We start from the raw sequence: 24,996 nt of genomic DNA on the forward strand, positions 1-24,996 counted from the left end.
ACTTTACTGGTTACAAATACTGCTCCTCAGAAATACATTATTTTATTCTTCTTCACCTATAAAAATTTTTACCAGTAATCATCAACTGGATTTCCCCGCACTTTGGACTCATCAGCAATTATAGAGGAGATGCCATGCTGATCTGAACTACAGCAGGCATCGCTCTGGAGCAGTGGGCCCCTGTACATGAGGTAAACTTAGGTGCCTACAACCATCCTTCAACTGTGACTGAACCAGAAACTCAGCTGATGTCTCTCACCTACTATTCACATCTTCAATGGCTTAAAAGGCCATTATCTGCAAAATGACAGTGTCCAACATTTACTATACTAGTCTCCTGTAGTGTAAAAATTAACTACCTGCTTTTTGACTTTTCAAAGAGCTTCATTAGCTGCTGGAATCTTTCTGAAACCTGAAAAATTAAAAGTCATTATAAATATCTTTTTCTCATCTTTGATGAATACTTTCACAAATAATATAAAGACAAAAAATTATCCTCAGTAACAGACATGAAGTGATGCTTAGAAAATTAAAATATCTTCATAAAAAGGTGAGTGTGTAGTTATAACTTTTCAATGTTAAATTTTACTAAACAAGCAGACATCATTACCAACTTGCCTAAATTCAAATAATAGTAAGAAAAAAATAAAGATGGAATCATACTTTTTCCACAATCACAAAATATACATTTTTTTTTGGTGGTACTGGGGTTTCTGGAAACCTTTCTACCTCCGGGATACACTCCCAGACCTATTTTTTATATTTTTATTTGGAAACAGTCTCTTAAGCCAGCGTGGCTGACTTTGAACCAGCGCAATCCTTCTGTCTCTGCCTCCCAAGTGCGGAGATTACAAGCGTGCGCCACCACGCCCAGCTAAAACCTACATATTTTAATACATTAAAAATTAAATATAGCCAGGCGTGGTGGCGCACGCTTGTAATCCCAGCATTTGGGAGGCTAAGACCAGGGATCCTGGTTTGCAGGCTGCCTCAGATACTTAGTGAGGCCCTCCGCAACTCAGTCAGACTCTGTTTCAAAAAAAAAAAAAAAAAATTGGGCAGGAGGTGTATCTCAGAGGTCGAATGCCTCTGGGTTCCATCCCCAGACCCTCAAAAAAAAGAAAAAAAAAATCTAAGTAGCCGGGCCTGGTGGCACACACTTGTAATCCCAGCATTCAGGAGGCTGAGATGGGAGGATCACAGTTCGCTGCCAGCCTCAGCTACTTGAGCGAGGCCCTTTGCAACTCAGTGAGACCCTGTTTCAAAATAAAGAATAAAAAGTAGGGCTGGAAGTATAGCACAGAGGTAGTAGAATGCCCCTGGGTTCCATCCCCAGTACCTAAAAATAAATAAATAAATAAATAAATAAATAAATAAATAAATAAATCTAAGTATGTGGAGTGGCACACTGGTGAACCAATGGAGATGTTAAAATTGAATAGTTACCTGATTTGGATTTTTATTCAACTTGACAGCTAAATACGTAAATGTTTTCATTGATGGCCCTTTTTTCTGACACTCCAGTAGAATTTCCCGGTCATCATTTCTGTGAAGGGAAAACCTATATTTAACTTTTATATGTTGGGGTAGAAAGGTAATCAATTTTACTGTCTTAATATCCACAAATTAAGAGTAACATTTTAATTAAAACCTATAGGAAAAAGACAAAGTATAAAACCAAAATGTTGGTAATTGTTACCTATGAGAAACAAAATGCTAAAAAAAAATTTTTTTATGGCTCTAAAGATGTAGCCCAAGGGTAAAATGTTACACCACTGGGCTACATCCTCAGCCCTTTTTATTTTGAGACAGTTTTGCTAAGTTGCTCAGGCTAGTCTCAAATTTGGAATCCTCCTGCCTTAGCATCCCCAGTAGCTGGGATTACAGGTTTATGTGGGGTCTTAAAATCGGCATTTTTTAAAAGGTCATATAAAACTCAAAAGTACAAGCTGGGCGTGGTGGCACATTCTTATAATCCTAGCATTTGGGAGGCCAAGACAGGAGAATCTAGGTTTGCAGCCAGCCTCAGCTACTTAGTGAGGCCCTCTGCAACTCAGTGAGACTCTTTCAAACTAAAGAGTAAAAAATAGTGCTGGGGGTGTAGTTCAGAGGTAGAATGTCCTGGGCTCCATCCCTAGTACTGCAAAAACAAAAACAAAAAAACAAACCTCAAAAGTACAATCCCCCCCACCCCAGTACTGGGGATGAAACCCAGGGGCATTCTACCTCTGAGCTACACTCCCAGTCCTATTCTTTATTATCTTTTGAAACAGGGTCTCACTGAGTTGCTGAGTGTCTCACTAAGTAGCTGAGACTGTCCTCAAACCGTGATCCTCCTGTCTCAGTCTCCCAAATGCTGAGATGACAAGCGTGTGCCACCACACCCGGCAAGTACAATCTACTTATTTGAAACTATTTGTAAAGTTTTTAATTTAGGGAGGAAAATCACATTAATCACTTAACACTTTTTGCTTCAACTCTTTGACAACCTGTCATGTTTTCTTCCTAAAATGTACTTATACCAACTTCTGCCAAATAAAAAGTTTTTTTACTTGAAAAATGCTCTAGATTGCTCTACAGTATAGCTATTTATCTTCAACTAACTTTGGCTACTTTGAAATAACTCATCACTTTCCTTATTTTAGGATGAGAAAAATCCCCAATGACGTGACAGATAAAATAGCGATCTCTCACAATTTCCTGATTAAGATGTTTTACAAGATTCTTACCTTGTCCATAAAACTATAATTTCTCCTTTCTTCTTAATAACATTCTTTGCAGAAAGGCTTGCAGAGGTGGCGAGCGCTACTTCTGCTGAATCCTTCATCCTTGGGCTTGCCTTTAATGAAGAAGGATCTTTATTCACTGTGGGGAGCCTTTTCTTGCTTGTTTTCTTTCGGTGACCTTCACTAGTCTCACCAGAATTTTGGCTAAGTTTCTTAGTCTTTTCTCTACTGGTTACATCTGTTTCTGTTCTTTGTTTTTTCTGAGAATTATTATTCAGATCAGAAAACTCTTTTCTCTTCTTGTGAGCATTATCCAAAGTTCCAGGCAACTCTGAACTATCAGAATTTGATGCTGGCTCTGATTTTAAATCATTCTTTTTTACTTCACATGAACTGGGAGATTCTGTGGTCAAATCAATATAGGTTTCCTCAACAACACATTCCAAAGGCCTATTTGCTATTTTCATCTTTTCTTCCTTACAGTTGTCCTCATTCACACATATCACCTGAGATCCCAAGTCTTCAACAACTAACACATGAGAGTTACATTCATTTTTACTCTCACTTGAAGCATCTTGTGTCAAATCAATAAAAGCACCTATAGTATCAGGCTGCAAAGAATTATCTAATATTTGAGTATTTTGATCTAAATTGCCTCCAGAACATCCCAACTGATCGATATTTAAAACTGTTACATCTATGAATTCCCCTAAGTTTTTGTTCTCAGCAACTGGATCTTTTGTTAGGTCTATATATGTGCTTGGAAGATGATCCTTATCAGACTGTGGGATTGCTTCTTTTGAAGGCAATTCTTTGCTTTCAGGCACTTTGGGTTCCCACATTGGATGCAACTTGAAACAATCACCAGCAACTTTATCACTACAATCCACCTTACTTGAAGCATCTTTAAGAAATTCATATATGTCAGGAACCTGTGTTTGTATAACAGAGTTCTGTTCTTCATGAGTTGATTTACTGCTATGAACGTTTTTGTTGGGACTCTCCAATATCTCCACAGATTTAATTGTGTTCTGAGATGAAATACATTCTTTCTCTACTGCTTCATCAGTTTTTTTCTCAACTCCGGGCAAAGATACCAATGACTCATCAGCCACAACGCTCTGTTTACGACTGGGGGAGGTCGATGGAGCCGAACGCCGTATTTTGACAATGAAATGATCATTGGACTTTTCCATTATGACTGCATGCATGGGTAGATTAGGGTGGTACTGAAAGCCTGGAGTAACAGACCGGCTTGTCCATGATGAGGAGCAACTTGATTTACTGCTTGAATTATCAGACTCTAAAGCTAAATGAATATCTTGCTCAGATGCATCCTCTTCCTCAAGTAAGGCATCCTCACTAAAATGTGCACTAATAACTTCTTCAGGAGTTGAACTAGATGAAACTTCAGGCTTTAAGAAACTAAGATGACCATCTGACTTCAGAGGTGATGGTACTGTTAAAGAGACAGCAAGATCTTCAAGGAGTATGGAAGAAATGCATGGCTTGTTCTTTTCTGAACCACATACATTGTCTTTACTTAAAGCTATGTTAGTAGACACTTCAAACATACAACTTTCATCCAACACATCCGGATGAACTGGCAATGAAAGCCCTGAAGACAGAGATGGAGCTTTTTCAGATGATAACAATGACCAATTATCATCACTGATAGTTTTAGGACATGGAGAAGCCACCTCTAAAACCAGCTCTTCTGTTGTACAAGTTGGTATAGATTCACACTTAAGACTCTCTAGCAGCTGTTTCTCTGGAGTCTTTAACTCCCACTCATTTTTTTCAGTACAGTTAACACTATTGTCCAAAAGATCAGAACCTTGCAACAAACTTTTAAATATCTCACCCATTTGTGCATCACTCACTAAATTAAAAGTTAGACTGGAAGCTTGCTGTTCAGTAAGAATCTCAAAACTACGTTCTGGCTTCAAAGCTGTGTGCTGGGATGTCTGTGTATCCTCTATGGTACTGTCTTCATTTCTCCCTGGCTTTGGAGAGTTTAGTTCTAAAGAGTGTTCTTCCAATTGAGAGTTCTTTATGCTATCAAAGCAGGTGTTAAAACTTTTAACATCATGCTTTACTATATTGCTGTTGGAATTATCTTGGTCTTGATGTTTTTCCTCAGGTTTTTTACATTCCAATGAAGATTTATGATTCACAGAGTCTTCTGACTTGGGAGATTTTTCTCTCACCATTTCTTTGATATACCTATCCACATTCCTCTTCTGACAATTTGGATAGTGTGTTTTCTCTTTACATGTTTCTTCACGTTTTCCTTCATCACTGTCACTTCCAAAGTTTATGGAATCACAAAACTTTATTAAAATTTTTTTAAGCTTTGCAAACAAATAATCAAGTTGTTCATCTACAAACTTCCATAATTTTTTTTTCATATCTGGTAGTTGCTGTTCAAATAAGCGATCAACTATGCCATTCTTCTTAACTTGTTTAAGTTTAGATTCTATAACATCACAGAGATTCTTTTGTAAAGTTGTTACTGACTTAGAAATCTTAGATAAGTCAAGGTGTTTAATTAGTGATGTAAAACTCAAAACTGCTGACTCAACAATTCTATGAAATTGCATCAATGAAAATTTGACCTTAAATTTCATATAATTTTTCCTTACATGTTTTCTTATCATTCGTAGCATATGCATAATGTCCCGGATGGAAGAAGGTGCAGCAATAATTGAAACTATTTTTTCCAAACTGGAAGTGCTCATTGTTTTATCTTTCCTCACTGTTTTTGAAGATCTGTTAGATTCACTTGGTCTTTTATTCCATTTGCTATTGGTCTGATGGATTTTTACAGATGTTTTTCTATGGTCTATATCCGAATGCACAGTGCTTTTCCTACTTCCTGAGCTACTCTTTGTGTTCTGAACTTTAGCAGAAAATCTAGGTTTGGTACTTTTTTCTAAAGGTTTTTGTGGTTTAGAGTTTTCACTATCACTTATAATTTCTCCTTCTTCTAGTTCATCTGTAGGTGAATTCTTACTAGAGTTTGCTTCTGTACATTTGTCAAATGTGAGAACAGGCTTTTGATTTTCCTTATTAAGATCAGACTGACTCTTCGAGGTACAATGAGTTAAATTTGTAGGAAACACATCTGTGGAAGAGAAAAGTATATTAAAAACCACACAACTATTGAGTCTAAGTCACTAGACATCTCCATCCTAGATATAATAAAATAATAAATACTGAGGCAATTCATTATTTTAACAGTCTTTTTGAAAAAGCAGAATGTTAATACCCAATATTTATTCATTGCATTTGACTTTTTACTGATCTTGAGAAGCTCAGAAGCAGCTGGGAGTGGCTCAGAGGTAGGGTACATATTTAACATGTGCTGAAGCCCTGAGTTGATCCCCACCAATGCAAAGAAAAAAAGAAAGTGTGCAGAGATTATCTGACCAGCATAGTTTAGTTATTTGGATAATCTTTCCTTCATTTTTAGCAGCATTACCTACTTGATGATGGCTTCTGAACTACAAAATTATATCTGAAAACTGGGCTAGGGAATATAGTTCAGTGAGTATGCCTAGCATGCTCCAGGCTCTGGGTTCAATTCCCAGCATCAATAAATAAATGTGCGTGCGTACGTACACACACACACACACACACACACACACACACACACACACACAGAAAAAACAACTAAAGAGTAATTGAAACAATCTGTCCAAAACACTCCCCTTTTAGATAAAGAACTAAGAAGGGGCTGAGAAGTTCTACTTCAGATGCAGTGTACGTTTAGCACATACAAAGCCCTGGATTCAACCCTCAGTGACAGGGAAAAAAAAATTATCTATATTTAGACTAAAGGAACAATGTATACTGGTAAGGAGATCTGAATGTTATTTCTCAAAATATCTCTCAAAGTATCAAAAAGAGACAAAGTAATTAATCTTGTTCATATATTTTACATTCTCAAAAAATATGATTTGTAGAAAACAATATAAACCATTACCTTTATGATTGTTATTATACAATGGAACTCGAGATGGGCTTTCCATTCTAAGAACTTTTGCTACAGGTCTCACTGGACTATTCAGCGGACTGATAGGTTCTGGAATAGGTCTCAGGTGATTAAGGTCAATGCTCAAAACTGAGTTCTCATCATCATGACATACTGAGTTTGTTTCCCCAATTTCCATACTGTGGTCCATTAACTCAATCTGCTGAAGTGAAGCTGCTAGAGGTGGCTTAGGCAAGCAGGGCTCCAAAGGACAAGACTTACTCTCAGCGAGAGGTGTGTCTACAAGAGAAGGCTCAAACTTGAGGTTATCAGTTACTGAACAGTTTACAGGCAAAATGCCATCTTCTTCAACTGAAGGTGGCAAAAGACATTCACTGCTTTCAGTTACTTCAGTTGACAGAGCCCCCTTCAATTCCACACTGTCAGAAATACCACAAGAATTCAAACCTTCATGTCTTTTTGTATCCAATTCCAGGTCAAAATTTTCAGAAACATCTATTTGTAATATGTCCATTATCACGGAAGCTGCTGCCTTTTCACTATCAATAGTCTCTCCCATTTCTGTTGATGATGGAAACAAGGACTCTGCTTCTTCCATTTGCATAGGTCTTGAGAAGCAAGTCTCTGTACCACAAATGTCAACAGATTTAACTAGCAAACTATTTTCTTCCATTTTGCTTTCTGGAATACTGATCCCGAGTTCAGATGCTGCCGGAACAGTGTCCTTTGGTTCCAGGGACTCTGATAATTTGTTTTTCTCTGTGACAGGTTCACTGACAGAAGGCACACATGTTTTGGACTGCAGTGAGGACTCCAAAATACATATGCCACTGGGCTTGGGAGCATCAGTTATTTTTGGCTGATTATCCTGAGAAACAGGCTGTTTTTTAGCAGGAGAAAGAGTTAAGTTCAATTTTTCCATAAAACTTAACTTTAGGTCTTTGTTTTTTGTTTCATTTTGACCATTCTCCGCTTTCATGGCACATGCTTTATTATCTGTTCCTTCAGAAACTTCACCATTACTGGCTTTGCCTTTATCATTTGGGGGCTCATTCTGTCTCTTTAAATTGGTAGTGATTTTCTTAGTCTCTTTACTAGTCTTCTGCAAATGTTCCGTAGGAGACTTTTTGTCATTTCTTGTGTGCCTGTTTTCTTCTCTGTTTTCTCGTTCTCTTTTCCTCCTCTCTTCGGTTCTGTGTCTGTCTGCTTTTGAAGGTGTATTTTTCCATGGCTGGGAAAATATAGCATCAACTTCCTTAGAGTCCATGTGTTTGTGAGTTCTATTGCTTGAAAGAGAAGATGAACTTCTTCCATCTTGAAAACTGTGACTGCTCACAGCCCTGTCTCTCTTACAGTCTTCCCTTCCTCGTCTCTCTTCTAGATGGTATTTACTAGAGTTATGACAAGACTTCATTTCATTCTTAGCATGGGGAAGCGAGGTCCGCTCACATCTTCTCCAACGATCCTGGTCCTTTCCTGCTGACTTCAGTTTTGGATCACCCTTTCTTTCTTCTTTGTCCTGTGATTTGAGTTCTTTTCTATTTAGACTTTGTGATCTTTCACTCTGTTTCTCTTGTTTCTTGTCATTTTGTGATTCTATGCGAACATGTGACCTTTCTCTACAGGTCTCCTTCTCCCGAGAAGAGCTACTGCATTTGCTTTTATAGTCCGAATCTGTGCTACTTTTAAACTTTGGATTTTTGCTTTCAGCCTTCGGTTCTCCTTTACCATATTTCTCAGGATGTCCTTGTAGCCTTGGACTAGCCTCTCTGTTCCTTGGCTCACCATCACCACAGCTGTTACTTAAATCTTTTCGCATTCTATCACTTCCCCTGCTAGACTGGCTATGTCTATTATCTTCTCTCCCTCTTCTGTTATCCTCATTTGAGCTACCTTCACCAACCTGTAAATGGGAACGGGACCAGATCCCATTGGTGCAGTGCTTCTCATTGGATGCAGGCAAATGTGAAGTGTTCTTTTTTTCAGATGGGGATTTCCCTTCCTTTTCCAGGTTTGGCAGTGAAGTGTTATGAGGTACATCTTTAGACACATCACTTTTAATTCTGTGATCAGTCTTTGAATAATCATCCAGATGGGGAGATCTAGATCTAAGATCTTTTATCCTAATTGCATCTGATGTCCTTGTAGTTTTATGATTATTTCGAAAATGTGGAAACTCAGACAATCTATTGAAAAATAGAAATGACAAAAAAGCAAAGTTAACTGACGTTTAATAATCTATTTTAGAATTAACAATCACTTTTAGACTTCCATTACTACAGATGCATAATTACCAAACTAATCAAAAGTTCATTTCTTTTAGAAAAAGTGATCTTGTTTTCTTTACCACGTTAACTTTATTCTGCCTGAAATATATGGAAAAGTAAAATCTTGCTAGACCAACAGACATGATCAAAGTAACCACTACAGAATTCCTTAACCTAGTTTTCTACTTTATATACAAAGCCACAGGAAGGCACCAGCATCAAGAGCCATCTTAAAGTGGTACATGCTATGCAAAAATAAAAAGAAATAAGAGTTATGACTCTTTATTTAGAATGTGTATTTACTATTTTTTACACTTTAGTAAGGTTTTTTTGTTTTTGTTTTTTGTGGGTCTGGGGATGGAATCCAGGGACATTCGACCTCCAAGCTACACCCCTTGCCCTATTTTTTATTTTGTATTTTGAAATGGGGTCTCACTAAGTTGCAGAGAGCCTCACTAAGTAGCTGAGGCTGTCCGCGAACCTTGATCCTCCAGTCTCAGCCTCCTGAATGCTGTGATTACAAGTGTGTGCCACCATGCCCGGCTCTTAGTAAGGTTTTATATTAGTGTTTTGGAAACCTGGTAGTTTCTCTAGTATAGAAATATATAGTTCATTTTAGTTTCATAATAAGTTCAACTTCTTCCATTTCCACAACATTCTACTTTTCACACATCACATTTCGGCCAGATGTAGTAGTACACACCTGTCATCCCAACTACTTGAGAGGCTGATGCAGAAAGACTACAAGTTTGAGGCTAGCCTGGGAAACTTAGCAAAACCCTGTTTAAAAAAAAAAGTTAAAAGGGCTGGAGATATGGTTCAGTGATAGAATACTTGCCTACTTGCCTAGCATGCACAAAGGCCTAAGTTCATACCCTAGTACCACAAAAAAATTCATATCTAATCTGTATTAAATGTGTAGAAAACCCCCAAACTTAAAAAACCCAGAAACAAAAGGAATTTATCATAAAGCAAAGGAAGACTTAGGAGACACAAAATCTAAGGCAATGTTATTGACCATAAATGAATCCTATAAGCGAAATTGTGCCCCACCCCCACAAAATATATAAATAAAATCTTAGAAATAGGATCTATCTTATAATCAAGTTAAAGTGAGGTCATTAGGGTAAGTCTGATCCAACATAAGATTGGTGTGCTTGTAAGAAGGGTTAACTTAGACACGAACAGGATGATATGAAGAAACCCAGAAAATAGACAACTATATGCAAGCCAAAAAGGCCTTTAGAAGGATCCAAACCTGTCAATACTTTGATTCTGAACTTGGAGCCTCCAAAATTATCAAACAATAAATGTCTGTTGTCTAAATACCTGGTTTGTAGTAGTCTTGATATCATAGCTCTAGGAAACTAGTACAGGCCCTGATTCAACCAATTATTAGAAAATACTTTTAAAACAATTGGGAAAATTTAAAGATTTTAACAAAAAGCACCTTTAGGGGTCAGGATGTAGTTCAGTGGCAAAGCGCTTGCTTTCTGTGCTGTGGGTTCCATCCTCGGTTCAAAAAAAAAAAAAAAAAAACCCACACCTTTATTTATTTTTTTGGTGGTACTGGGGTTCCTGGAAACCCTTCTACCTCCAGGCTACACTCCCAGACCCATTTTTATATTTTTATTTGGAAACAGGGTCTCTTAAGCCAGCAAGGCTGGCTTCAAACCTGCGCAATACTCCTGTCTCTGCCTCCCAAGCGCGGGGATTACAAGTGTGTACCACCATGCCCAACAAAAAGCACCTTATAAACTGAGGTTGGGGCTTGGTTTTTTATATGTTTTTGTTCTTGCCGTTGGGTTTCTTATTTCCCGTTTTGTACTAGAGATTGAATTCAGGGGTATCCTGCCTTTGAGCTGCACTTCCAAGCCTTGTTTTTTATTTTGAAAAATGGTCTTGCTAAGTTATTGCACACTGGCCTAGAACTTACTATACACCTGTCTTAACCTCCCAAGTACTAGGATTACAGGTGTGCTCCACTGTGACTGGCTCATAAACCGAATTTTGATAAAATATACGACTTCTATTTCTTTCTTTTGGTACTAAGTACCAAACCCAAGAGCATTCTACATCCAAGCTACAATCCTAGCCCTTTCTATTTTATTTTTTTTTTGGTAGTACTAGGGATGGAACCCAGGGGCCTTCTACCTCCAAGCTACACTCCCAGACCTATTTTATATTTTTTATTTGGAAACAAGGTCTCTTAAGCCAGCTGAGGCTGGCTTCGAACCTGCGTGATCCGACTGTCTCAGCCTCCCAATCGTGTGCCACCATGCCTGGCTCTATTTTTTATTTTGAAAGAAGGTCTCACTAAGTCTCTGAGGCTGGCTTCAACCTTGCAATCCTACTATCTCAGCTTCCCAGATACTGGGATTATAGGTATGGGCCACCATGACTGGTTTACAACTTCTATTTCTCAAAAGACACAAAAGAGTAAAAGGCAAGTCACAGAATGGGAAATGTTTGCAATATGTTTAGTCGCACACAGCTTGTAATCAAAAAGGTTGTGGCTGGGTATGGCAGCACATTGTTGAAATCTATGTACTAAGAAGGCTGGGACAGGAGGATCTCAGGTTCACCACCAGTCTCAGTTATTTAAATGAAGACCTCTGCAACTTAGTGAGACTCTGTTTCAAAAATAAAATAATAAAGCTGGGCTTGGTGGCACACGCTTGTAATCCCAGCATTTGGGAGGCTGAGCCAGGAAGATCATGGTTTGCAGCCAGCCTCAGCAACTCAGTGAGACCCTGTTTCAAAATAAAGAATAAAAAATAGGGCTGGGGGTGTAACTTGGAGGTAGAATGCCCCTAGGTTCAATTCCCGGTACCACCAAAAAAAAAAAAAAAAAAAAAAAAAAAGGGGAGGGGGGGAGAGGAGATGCTGGGCATGGTGGCACACACTTGTAATCTCAGTACTTGGGAGACTGGGACAGGAGGATCATGCAGGTTCAAAGCCAGACTCAGCTACTTAGTGAGGCTCTCAGCAACTTAGCGAGACACTGTTTCAAAAAAAAAAAAAAAAAGGTCTGGGAGTATAGCCCAGAGGTAGAAAGCCTCTGGGTTCCATTCCCAGTAACGCGCGCGCACACACACACACACACACACACACACACACACATGGTGTGTGGGGGAAAGAGAGCTTGTCAAATGTTTCAAAACATATAAGGGGGCAAGTCACTGTTTTTTTGTTTTGTTTTGTTGGTACTGGGGATTGGACCCAGGGGCTTTCTACCTCCGGGCTACAATTCCAGGCCTATTTTTTTTTTTTTTTTGTGGTACTAGGGATGGAAACCTTCTACCTCTGGGCTATACTCCCAAACCTATTTTATATTTTTTATTTGGAAACAGGGTCTCTTAAGCCAGCGAGGCTGGCTTTGAACCTGCGCGATCCTCCTGGCTCCACCTCCCAAGTGCGGGGATTATAAGTGTGCGCAACCACGTCTGGCCCAGACCTATTTTTTAAATCTAAGTACTTAGGAGGCTGAGACAGGAGCATCACAGGTTCACCACCAGGTAGAATCCTCCAGGAGCATTCTACCTCTGAGCTATCCACTCAGCCTTTCTTTTCTTTTCTTTTCTTTTTTTTTAAAATAGGATCTTACTAAATTGCTGAGGCTGGCCTCAAGTCTGGATCCTCCTGTCTCAGCCTCCCAAATACTGGGATTACAGGCATACACCACTGCCCCTGGCTAGTGGAAATCACTTGACCAAAATGACAGCTACGTTGGTAGACCAATAGAGAAAGAAGTCAAAATGAGTTACGTTCACCAGGAATGGTGGCACACATCTGTAATCCCAGTACTTGGGAGGTTGAGACAGGATTGCAGGTTGAGACCAGCCTCAGCAACTTAGTGATACTCTCAGCAACCTAGTAAAACCCTGTTTCAAATCAAAACAAAAACAGGCTGGTTGGTGCCGGGTATGGTGGTGCACACTTGTAATCCCCGCACTTGGGAGACAGGCAGGAGGATCACGCAGGTTCAAAGCCAGCCACGCGCACTGGCTTAGGAGACCCTGTTTCCAAAGAAAAATGTAAAAATAGGTTTGGGAGTGTAGCCCGTAGGTAGAAGGGCTTCCAGAAACCCCAGTACCACCAAACCAAACCAAACCAAACCAAACCAAACAAAACAAATAGGCTGGCTGTGGTATAGCTCAGAGACAGAATTCCTCTACCTTTAAATTCAATCCCAGTACCCCCCGTGAAAAAAAGAGAGAAAAGAGAGAGACAGAGAGACAGACAGGCTCTGGGTTCAAGAGTGAGTACAAACAGGAAATGGGGTCAGGTGCAGCGGCACACACCTATAATGCCAGTGACTAGGGAAGCTGAGGCAAGAGGATCCTAAAATCAAGGCCAGACTTGGAAACTTAAGGAGACTCTTGTCTTAAAAGTAGAAGACCAGGTATGGTGGTGCAAGTTTAAAATCCCAGTATTTGGGAGGTGAGACAAGAGGACTGCAGGTTGGTTGTCAGCCTCAGCAACTTATCAAGGCCACACTTAGTGAAACCCTGTTTCAAAATAAAAAATAAAGCTGGGCGTGGTGTTGCACACTTGTAATCCCCACGCTTGAGAGGTGGAGACAGGAGAATCCCACAGGTTTGAAGTCAGCTGCGCTGGCTTAAGAGACCCTGTTTCCAAATAAAAATGTGTAAAATAGGTCTGAGAGTGTAGCCCAAAGGTAGAAGGGCTTCCAGGAACCCCAGTACCACCAAAATAAATAAATAAATAAATACAATTAAAAATAAAAGATTGGATGTATAGCTCAGAGGTAGAATGCTGCCCTGGGCTCAATCCCCAGTAACACACTACATATATATATTGAGCGGAGATATATGACTCAGTGGTAGAGTGCTCCTGGGTTCAATCTCCAGTGAAGGAAGGAAGCAAGAAAGCAAGCAACAAGTTTAGACAACTTTTCCAGGATGGCTATGAAGGGGAAAAGAATTTTTCTGAAGCAAAATATTATCCACAACTAAAGAAAAAAAAAGTGAACCAAAGAGACTACCTAAAGTGGATATAGTGAGGCACACCTGTAAAACCTGAAATCCCAAAATCCCAGTACTTTGGAGCTGAGACGGGAAGATAGCTATTTCAAGGAAAGCCTCAGCAAGCGATGAGATTCAACTCACCAAAACCCTGTTTCAAAAATTGGGCTCGGGGTGTAGCTCAAAGGTAGAATGCAGTTGGGTTTGATCCCTTGTGCCACAAAAAGACAAAAAGAGAGGGAGAAAGAGTGAGAGGAAAATGAATATACAACTCAGAAACAATTTAAGGTTTATTAACAAGGGCTATAAGGCAGATGCTCTTTTTTGTTTCCTGTGTTAGGGATGGAACTCAGGGCTTTATGCATGCTAAACATGAGCTCCACCACTGAGCTACCCAACCCTCCCAGCCCCTGCTCTCTTGATATTTTAGCAATTTGGTATGGACCCAGAAGAACCCATAGCACATACACCATCTTCTCAAGGGCAAAGAATATGAGAACAAGATCCCAGTGTTTTAGAAAACTGAATATACTCAGGGAGGTATATGGCCATGTTCTATAAATAAGCAGGCATATATTGTTATGATAATAAGCCATTAGCATATTAATCCCTGCTCATATTAAAGTCTTAAATATTTTCATCTTTACATTAAAAACATTCCACATCCCCAATACCCATGTAATTTCTAACATCTACATTCCTTAATTATACCTTTGGTGAAGATTACTTATTTCTTCATCCTTGCGGTTTATTTCCACTCTGGCAGTTTTGATAAGTGCTGAAATATTCTTCTTAAGAGACTGGTTTTCATTTTTTAGGCTGAAGTTCTAAAATACATATTCATAAAATGTATTAATAAAGCTCATAGCTATAGAATTACTAATAGTACTGCTTATATTAGCTAATTGTTGAATGCTAGCTATATGCCAGGCATTGCACATTTTATCTCAAATAATTCTCAAAAGCATGTAAAATTATCCCAATTGTATAAACAAAGAAGCTGAGATTCAGAAAAAATAACTGGTACCAGAAAAGGCCGCAAAATAAAACTACTTAAAATGGAGATGAGAAATATAAATATAAGCCAGACATGGTGGCAGACACTTGAAATTCTGGTATTTGGGAGGCTCAGACAGGAGGACTGTAGATTCATGGCAAACCCCAGCAACTTAGTGAGGCCCACAACTTAGTGAGACCCTGTTTCAAACAAAAAAAAGGTGGGGGGGGCTGGTGGTGTAGCTCAGAGGTAGAATTAGCCCCTGTGTTCAATCACCAGTATTCCCCACCCCACAATATATGTATATGTATGAAAATTTTATTATACTTAACAACTCAGGTTAAACTTGCAACTATGAATTATTTCTCAGATTAAAAAAAAAAGAATGAAATTTAGGGATGACTGGTTTTTTTGGGGGAAGAAGAAAGGAAAAGAAACAAATTTGATAAAAAGTAAAAACAGAAGCCGGGCATGGTGGTACATGCTTGTAATCCCAGTACTTGGTAGGCTGAGATAGGAGGATTGCAGTTTGCACCAGCATCAGCTACTTAGTGATGTCCTTTGAAACTCAGTGAGACCCTGTTTCAAAATAAAGAATAAAAAATAGGGCTTGGGTGTAGGTCAGAGGTAGAATGCCCTTGGATTTCATCCCCAGTACCGCAAAAATAAAAATATTTTTAAAAAAGTAAGACCAGTACAAGATTACCATATTCCTTATTTTTGAAACACAATCACAAAATGAATCATTCTAACAAAAATTGTGAAGACATCACCACTTTTCCATTCTAAATCTTTGCTCCTCAAAACCGTTTTCTTTTAAGCCACCTACATTTCTATATTTTTATTATGTAATTATTAACTGGCCTAACATCTTTTATGTCAATGTCATATTAACAATTCAAGCAACTTCCTATATCAATTTCATCAAATCAAGAAATACTGTCAGGAGCTCAGTACTAAAGCAAATACTTAGTATGCACCAGGTCCTGGGTTCAATTCCCAGGAGCAAACACAACCAAACAAAACAAAGCTTCCTTATAAATTGCCAATAGTAAGCTGGGCGTGGTGGCACACACTTATAATCCCAGTACTTGGGAGGCTAGACAGGAGGATCATAAGTTCACAGCCAGCCTCAGCTTCTTAGTGAGGTCCTCCACAACTTAGTGAGACCCTGTTTCAAAATAAAGAATAAAGCGGGATGTGGTGGCACACACTTGTAATCCCAGCATTTGGGAGGCTAAGACAGGAGGATTGCAGTTAGTGGCCTGCCTCAGCTACTTAGTGAGGCCCATTGCAACTCAGTGAGACCGTTTCAAAATAAAGAATACAAAATAGGGCTTGGGCTGTAGCTAGGAGGTATAATGCCACTGGGTTCCATCCCCAATACCACAATAAAATAAAACAGGATAAAGAATAAAAAATAGGGCTGGAGGTGTACCCAGGAGGTAGACTGACCCTGGTCTCCATCCCCAATATTGCCAAAAAAATAAAAAAAAGAAAGAAAGCAATAAACGGCCAATACTTTAACCTCTATAACAACAACCAAAAAAGGGGGCTGAGTGTACGCCTCATTGGGAATGCACTTGTCTAGCATTTGCAAGGCCTTGGGTTTAATCCCCACTACCACCCAAAATCAAAAAAGCTTCTTTATAAACTGCCAACACTTGAGCATTTTAATTTCTTTTTCTTTTTTTTTTTTTTTTTGGTGGTACTGGGGTTCCTGGAAGCCCTTCTACCTCTGGGCTACACTCCCAGACCTATTTTATATATTTTTTAAATTTGGAAACAGGGTCTCTTAAGCCATCACGGCTGGCTTCGAACCTGCGTGATCCTCCTGTCTCCGCCCCCCAAGTGCAGGGATTACAAGTGTGTGCCACCACGCCCGCCTGAGCACAGAGGCATTCTACCTTTGAGCTACACCCCATAGCCCTATTTTATCTTTATTCTGAAACAGGGTCTGGCTAGGTTGATGAGTCTTTCTACTTGCTGAGGTTGTCCTCATCTTTCTGTCTTAGCCAAACAAGTACTGGGGTTACGGGCATATGCTACCATATATAGCTACAAAAGATATTTTCTTTTTTTTTTTTTTGGTGGTACTGGGTGTGGAACCCAGAGGCTTTCTACCTCCAGGCTATACTCCCAGACCCATTTTATATTTTATTTGGAAACAGGGTCCCACTAAGTTGCTGAGAGCCTCACTAAGTAGCTGAGGCTGGCTTCGAACCTGCGTGATCCTCCTGTCTCAGCCTCCCGAGTGCTGGGATTACAAGCGTGCGCCACCACGCCTGGCTACAAAAGATATTTTCGAGTCTCACTATGTTGCCCAGGCTGGCTCTAAACTCCTGGACTCAAATGATTCTCCTGCCGCAGCCTCCCTAGAAGCGGGGAATGCAGACACAAACGAATGCATCAAGATCAAAGTGTTCTTAAGGTTTTTTTCTTTTGGCCCTAACCCTGGGGGTTGAACCAGGTTGGTTTTCTTTTCTTTTCTTTTCTTTTCTTTTCTTTTCTTTTCTTTCTTTCTTTCTTTCTTTCTTTCTTCCTTCCTTCCTTCCTTCCTTCCTTCCTTTCTTTTTTTTTTGCAGTACTGGGGACAGAACCCAGGGGCATTTTACTTCTGGGCTACACCCCATCCCTATTCTTTATTCTTTTATTTTGAAACAGGGTCTCACTGAGTTGCAAAGGACCTCACTAAGTAATGGAGCCTGTCTGCGAACCGCAATCCTCCAGTCTCAGCCTTCTGAATGCTGGGATTACAAGTGTGCATCACCACACCCAGCTGAACCATGTACTTTAATGTTTTGATTTAAAAAGCTAACAAAGTAAAAATAAAACATCGATTATAATCCTACCTGTGTCTGTATTTCCTTAAACTTTTTCATCAGCTCTTTCATCTGCAGCTGACATTTTCCATATTCTACCTGTAACTATAAAATATAAAAAGATTAACTTAACCATCATTCTCAAATATTTTCTTAACTTAAATGACATTTCAAAATATGAAAAAGTTTGAAATCAATGCATTAAGAGGTCTACTACTAATAGGTATTTACTAAGGTCATAGGGTTTTTGTGGTGCTGAGGATTGAACCCAGGGATATTCTTTTTCTGAGCTATACCCCCAGCCCTTTTTATTTACTTATTTTGTGTGTGTGTGTACTAGGGATGGAAACCAGGGGATTTCTACCTCCGGTCTATACTCCCAGACCTATTTTGTATTTTATTTGGAAACAAGGTCTCACTACGTTGCTGAGAGCCTTAAGTAGCTGAGGCTGGCTTCGAACCTGTGTGATCCTCCTGTCTCAGCCTCCCAAGTACTAGTATTACTTGTGAAGTCCTAGAAAGTAGAAAAGTAGAAAAGCATGCGCCACCACACCCATTTTATTTTTTAATCTGGAAACAGGGTCTCTCACTAAGTTGCTGAGAGCTTTGATAAGTTACTGAGGCTGACTTTGAACCTATAATTCTATGGTCTCCGCTTCCCAAGTACTGGGTTTACAGGCATACACCACCACACCCTGCAGGTCACTGGTTTTTAAAGTTTGGCCTAGCCAGGAGTCTCACCTTAGTGAGACCTTGTTTCAAAGTAAAGAATAATATATGGGGTGTAGCTCAGAGGTCGAATACTCCTGGGTTCTATCTCCAGTACTACAAAAAAGTAACAAAATTAAAAATAAAATAAAGTTTGGCTTATCAATATATTTTGCTAAGTTTAATAGTCAACCTTCAAACCTTAAAATTCAAATACAGCAGAAAGTAGAAAAAATGTATCTCATTAAGTCTCAGGACATCTTATGAAACATATAACTTAGTACAACTCATAAAGAAATAAAATAGCGTATCACATTGATAGCCTGTTAAAATTTTGTATATTCACAAATTTAGTCAAGCAAAATGTAACTAAACTTAAACAAGTATTCAAAAAGCATTCCTTACAAAACTGGTCTGAAGGTAGAAACTGACTTAAATACTCCTTTACTCTAAGAACTACTTCCTAAACACAGAATATTTGCTCAATAGTAAACTATTATCTGCTCTTTGGAAGCTAGAAAAGAGTAAATAACTGTCCTTAATAATGCGTACATCAGCCGGGTGTGGTGTTGCATGCGTGTAATCCCCGCGCTTGGGAGGCAGAGACAGGAGGATCGCGCAGGTTCAAAGCCAGCCGCACGTGCTGGCTTAGGAGACCCTGTTTCCAAATAAAAATGTAAAAATAGGTCTAGGAGTGTAGCCCGGAAGTAGAAGGGCTTCCAGGAACCCCAGTACCACCAAAAATAAAATAAAATAAAATAATGCGTACATCATTATATGTTGCTTCCTTTGCAGTTCCTTCTTCAGTCAGGATCTCTTCATATAAATCCAAACAATTTCTGGATGGTCCACAGGACTTGGAAGTGCTGTCTAAAACAAACAAAAACCTTTATGTTAAACTATATTAAACCTTAATGTTACGCTTCTTGATGTTGTGTTCATGTCTAAACATTTCTCCGTCCCCTATATTTCATCCAAATTCATACTGATTTACAACAGATGACAGCTAGAATATGCATTTACCTAAAATGGTTGTGCCAACAAATCAAGTGGGATGATCATATTTTTCAAAACACCGAAAGACCTAATTGTGGAAAAGATATCTTAAGTAGGTCCCTAGATTGCACATCACTTTTACTGATACATTTGAAAAATATTTATAGTAATAAGACTTTTCAAAAAAAATTTTTTTTGGGGGGGGTAGTATTGGATAGTGAACCCAGGGGCAATCTACTTCCCAGCCATACCCCAGTCTTATTTTTTTTTTTATCTTAAAACAGAATCTTGCTAAATTGGTAAGTCTCACTACTTGCTCCAACTTGAAATCTTCCTGTGGCAGTATTACAAGTGTGTGCCACCCATGCCCAGCTTTTCAAATGTTCATACATCATGATGCAATCTATAACAGAATGAGCAATTACATACAAAGACAACAGCACGAGTTGCATTCCAATGGTACAACATGTTACAAACCTGAATGCTAATTTGTTTTACCTATCAAACTTGGTGCAAGAAAATAATTATCGGTGTGCAATCACTTCAAAGAATGGAAAAATTTAGGAATTATGAAGTTACAAGGAATTAATAACAAAAATACAAACATTACAAACTGACCAAGCAAACAGATTGTTTTATGGAATTTACATACCAGAAACAGCAGTGTCCAACCCAGCATATATGTCCAATGAGCTTTCATCATTATTTTTAAGAGGAGAAGCTGCAAGAATAACAGAGATGAGTTAAAACTGACTTATAAACAGAGGTTTTTTCAATTCTACTCTGAAATACGAGGGGAAAAAAAAGCTGAGTGCTTTTACTGTAAAAAAGATGAATTTTTCTACATACTTAAAAATAGGAAAATTTTGAAACAAAGATTTGTAACTCGACCACTTCAAATTTCTTTTTCTTTTCATTTCTTTTTTTTTTTTTTTTTGGTGGTACTGGGGATAGAAACCAGGGGCATTCTACTTCTTTTTTTTTTGCGGGTCTGGGGATAGAACCCAGGGACATTTTACCTCCGAGCTATAGCTCCTGCCCTATTTATTTTTTATTTTTTTGAAACCAGGTCTCACTGAGTTGCAGAGGGCCTCACCAAGTAGCTGAGGCTGTCTGCGAACCGCGATCTTCTGGTCTCAGCTTCCCGAATGCTGGGATTACAAGCATGCACCACCACGCCCAGCTGGCATTCTACTTCTAAGCTATATCCCCAGCCCTATTTTTTATACTTTCTTTTAAAACAGGGTCTAGTTGCAGAGGGCCTCACTAAGTAGCTGAGGCTAGCCATGAACCTGTGTGTGCCACCACACCTAGCTACTACTTCAAATTTAGACTTTAAAAATTCACTTTTAGCCGGGCGTGGTGGCGCATGCTTGTAATCCCCGCGCTTGGGAGGCAGAGACAGGAGGATCGCGCAGGTTTGAAGCCAGCCACGCGTGCTGGTTTAGGAGACCCTGTTTCCAAATAAAAATGGAAAAATAGGTCTGGGAGTGTAGCCCGGAGGTAGAAGGGCTTCCAGGAACCCCAGTACCACCAAAAAAAAAAAAAAAAAAAAAAAAAAAAAAAAAAAATTCACTTTTAGATAAGAGTCATGGGGCACACCTATAATTCTAGTACTTGGGAGGTTAAGACAGAGGATTACAGATTTAAGGCCAGCCTGAGACACTTAGCAAAACCCTGTTTCAAAATAAAATTAAAATAGGGCTGGGAGTGTAGCTTGGAGTTGGAATGCCTGTGTGTTCAATCCCCAGCAACACACACACACACACACACACACACACACACACACACACACACACAAATAGAGAAAATATCATGAGAAAATTCTAATTTCAGTAATATCAGACTAATTTCTATCAGATCAATTCTCTCCTCCTAAATAAGCTGGGCGTGACCATGCATGCTTGTAATCCCAGTACTTGGGAGGCTGAGACAGGAGGATCACAGGTCCAAAGCCAGCCTCAGCAAGTAGTGAGGCTCTCAGAAACCTAGTGAGACCCTGTTTCCAAAGTAAAAAATAGGGCTGGGGTGGGGGTATCTTGGAGGTAGAATGCCTACAGGTTCAATCCCTAGTGCCAAAGGGGGTGGGGTGGTGGAAAGCTATGCTACATAAAGAGCCAGAGAGCAACCCAATGCAGGAAAACTTGAAGGGGAATGTGTGAGGCCCTAGGTTTGATCTCCAGAGCCACAGGGGAGGAAAGAAAAATGGGAGTGGGAGACGGGGGACAATACCCAAAGAAAGACTGTATGAATTCCCCATTCTCATTCTACTATTAGTTTTGTTGAAGGACAGGCCCTAGTTAGAGCTACCTCAGAGGTAGAATGCTCCTGGGTTCAATATTCAGTACAGGAAAAAAAAAAAAAAATCCACATTTTTTATAAGAAACAATTTTGTAAAAAAAACTATATAGCAGCATAACAACTTGAAACTGTCAGCAAAAAATAATCAAGTAACGCCAAATAATACTAGAAATAATAACAGAAATATTTATTTCAAGCCGGGTGTGATGGTGTACACTTATAATCCCAGTATTTGGGAGGCGGAGACTGGGGGATCGCATTTGTGGACAGCCTCAGCTACTTAGCGAGGCCCTTCGCAACTCAGACCCCATTTCAAAAAATAAAAAGACTAAAAAAAAAAAAAAAAAAAAAAGAGGAACCAGGGATGTACCTCAGAGGTAGAACGTCCCTGGATTCCATCCCCAGTACCACACACACACACACACACACAAAAAAAAAAAAAAAAAAAAAAAAGAAAAAGAAAAAGAAATATTAACTTCAAGAGCAACAAACCAGGCTCACTTGAGGCTAGCCTGAAGAAGATAGCAAGATCAAGTTTAAAAAAAAAAAAAAAAAAAAAAAAGACTGGGTATGGTATCAACATACCTGTAATCTCAGTAACTGGGAGGCTGACACAAGTTCAAAGCCAGCCTCTGCAATTTAGCGAGACCTTGTTTTCAAGTAAAAAATAAGCTGGGCATGGTGATGCACACCTGTAACCTCAGTACATAGGAGGCTGAGACATAGATCATAGGTTTGATTCCATTAGCCTCAGAAACTTAGTGAGACCCTGTTGCAAAACAAAAAAAATAAAAAGGGTTGGGGTATAGCTTGGAGGTAGAATGCCTCTGGGTCCAATCCCCAGTACCAAAAAAATAATTAAATTAAAATTAATTTTTTAAAAACAAAGAGGGCTGGGGATGTAGCTCGGTGTTTACCGAGCATGTGTGAGGCCCAGGGTCCAAGCCTCAGCACCATAAAAACGGAACAAGGTTCATGTTTACTAAGCATTTCCTATATTTCAGGCATTTATTATATTAATTCACTTATATATAAGAAGAAAAACTTGATAATGACAGTAATAAGTAAATAATTTTATAATTTAAAAAGTAACTGATGCTGGAGTGTAACTCAATGGTAAAATGTGTGCTTTCATTGGTCAAGGCCCTGGGGTTCAACGCCCAGTACCACAAATCATTTAAGAAGTAACTAAAAAGTTAATTCAGAATAACAACTGACAGTAACCTTACCAGAAAAGACATCAAACAAACTTGTTCCATCGCCATTGTCGTCATCTGCTGCCATGATCTTATTTCCTTTTGATAGTTGCCATCTAAGGTATTAAATATAAAGATTTCCCACTGTTAAAAATCAACCTCACTGCCGGGTGTGGTGGCACACACTTGTAATCCCTGCTCTTGGGAGGCTGAGACAGGAGGATTGCACAGGTTCGAAGCCAGCCTCAGCTACTTAGTGAGGCTCTCAGCAACAATAGTGAGACCCTGTTTCTAAATAAAATAGGTCTGGGAGTATAGCCCAGAGGTAAAAAGCCTCTGGGTTCCACCCCCAGTACCACCAAAAAAATAAAAAAATAAAAAAACCCTCACAATTCAGAGAATATACCCACCTTCAACTCAAAGAACAAATTTCAAGTTTAGAAACATTGAGTATGTTTACCCTCTACCACTATAAAAAGCAAATTCATAATAATAATAATATAAAACAGCCTATCAGAGTGCAATGGCACATGCATGTAATCCCTGTTACTTGGGAGGCTGAAGCAGGATGTTTGGGGAAATTCTAAACAACTCTATAAGAACTTATCTCAAAATTTTATAAAGGCTGGGGATTGCTGGCCATGGTGACACATACCATGTAGTTGGAGGCTGAGAAGGGAGGATCAAAGGTTCACAGCCAGCCTCAACAACTTAGTGAGCCCCTCTGCAACTTAGAGAGACTGTTTCAAAATAAAAAATAAATAAAATAGGGCTAGGGGTATAGCTCAGAAGTAGAATGCTCCTTCAATCCCTAGTACCACACACACACACACACACACACACACACACACACACACACACACAGAGCCCGGGGATGTAGCTCAGTGGAAATGAGGAAATGAATTCCTGGGTTCCATCCCCAGAAATAGAGAGAGAGAGAGAGAGAGCGAGACAGACAGACAGACAGACAGACAGACGGACGGACGGACGGACAGACAGACAGACAGACAGACAGACAGACAGACAGACATTTTCTGGGCAAAAGTCAGACCATAAAGTGAAAAATTTAATTATTAGTATGAACAAAGTAAATCATGGTAATTTTATAAAATAGAACAAAATCTATAACCATGCACAAAGTCACAGGCCCTAGGTTTGATCCCCAGCACTACAAAACAAAAAAATTACAAAATACAACCTTAACCCTCACCATTATCACCAAATATATATACGTATTACTATTAACAAAAAGGTTTGTGTTTGTAGTTCAGTGGTACAGCACTTGCCTAGCATGTGTAAGGCAGTGGATTAAAAAAAAAAGGAAAGAAATACAAACACACAAATCCCTTGGACCAAACAAAACGTGGGCAAAGAAAATATTTTTGAAAAAGCTTTTATTTATTTATTTATTTATTTATTTATTTTATTTATTTTTGCAGGTCTGAGGATAGAACCCAGGGGCATTTGACCTCCGAGCTACATCCCCTGCCCTATTTCTTATTCTTTATTTTGAAACCGGGTCTCACTGAGTTGCAGAGGGCCTCACTAAGTAGCTGAGGCTGTCTGTGAACTGCGATCCTCCAGTCTCAGCCTCCCAAATGCTGGGATTACAAGCATGCACCACCACGCCCGGCTTTGAAAAAGCTTTTAGAACTAAAAGCATGGTAGTCCACTCTTGTAATCCCAGCATTTGGGAGGCTGAGAAAGGAGGATCGCGGTTCATAGACAGCTTCAGCTATTCAGTGAGGCCCTTTGCAACTCAGTGAGACCCGGTTTATAGGGTCTATAGGGCTGGGGGTGTAGCTCGGAGGCAGGATCCCCCTGGGTTCCATCCCAGTACTGCAAAAATAAATAAATAAATAAAATAAAAGATGTTCAACTTTAACAATAATGAATGAAATGCAATGAAGTACTAGGTATAGAAAAACAGTGGCAGTCAGGCCTATTTGGCCTTTAGCTGGCGTCTAAGGATTTGAATTTCAGGGGAGTTCTGAGATC

The 24,996-nt window shown here is 39.3% G+C and overlaps 1 protein-coding gene across 1 annotated transcript; it reads right to left on the reverse strand.

Annotated features, from left to right (window-relative positions):
* Positions 1-355: 355 nt before the first annotated feature.
* Positions 356-23,113, reverse strand: CASP8AP2 (caspase 8 associated protein 2; the record flags this gene model as incomplete). The annotated part of the gene is made up of 9 exons (XM_080699703.1): positions 23,032-23,113; positions 20,154-20,222; positions 19,275-19,375; positions 17,828-17,902; positions 14,690-14,805; positions 6,715-8,909; positions 2,730-5,853; positions 1,447-1,546; positions 356-412 (listed from the first exon to the last, which is right to left on the reverse strand). The coding sequence occupies exons 1-9, from the start codon at positions 23,084-23,086 to the stop codon at positions 356-358; spliced, it is 5,892 nt and encodes a 1,963-aa protein (XP_080555829.1). The 5' UTR covers positions 23,087-23,113.
* Between the last annotated feature and the right edge of the window lie 1,883 nt (positions 23,114-24,996).

This window comes from Muscardinus avellanarius, assembly GCF_963383645.1.
Source record: "Muscardinus avellanarius genome assembly, chromosome: 8".
Classification (NCBI taxonomy): domain Eukaryota; kingdom Metazoa; phylum Chordata; class Mammalia; order Rodentia; family Gliridae; genus Muscardinus; species Muscardinus avellanarius.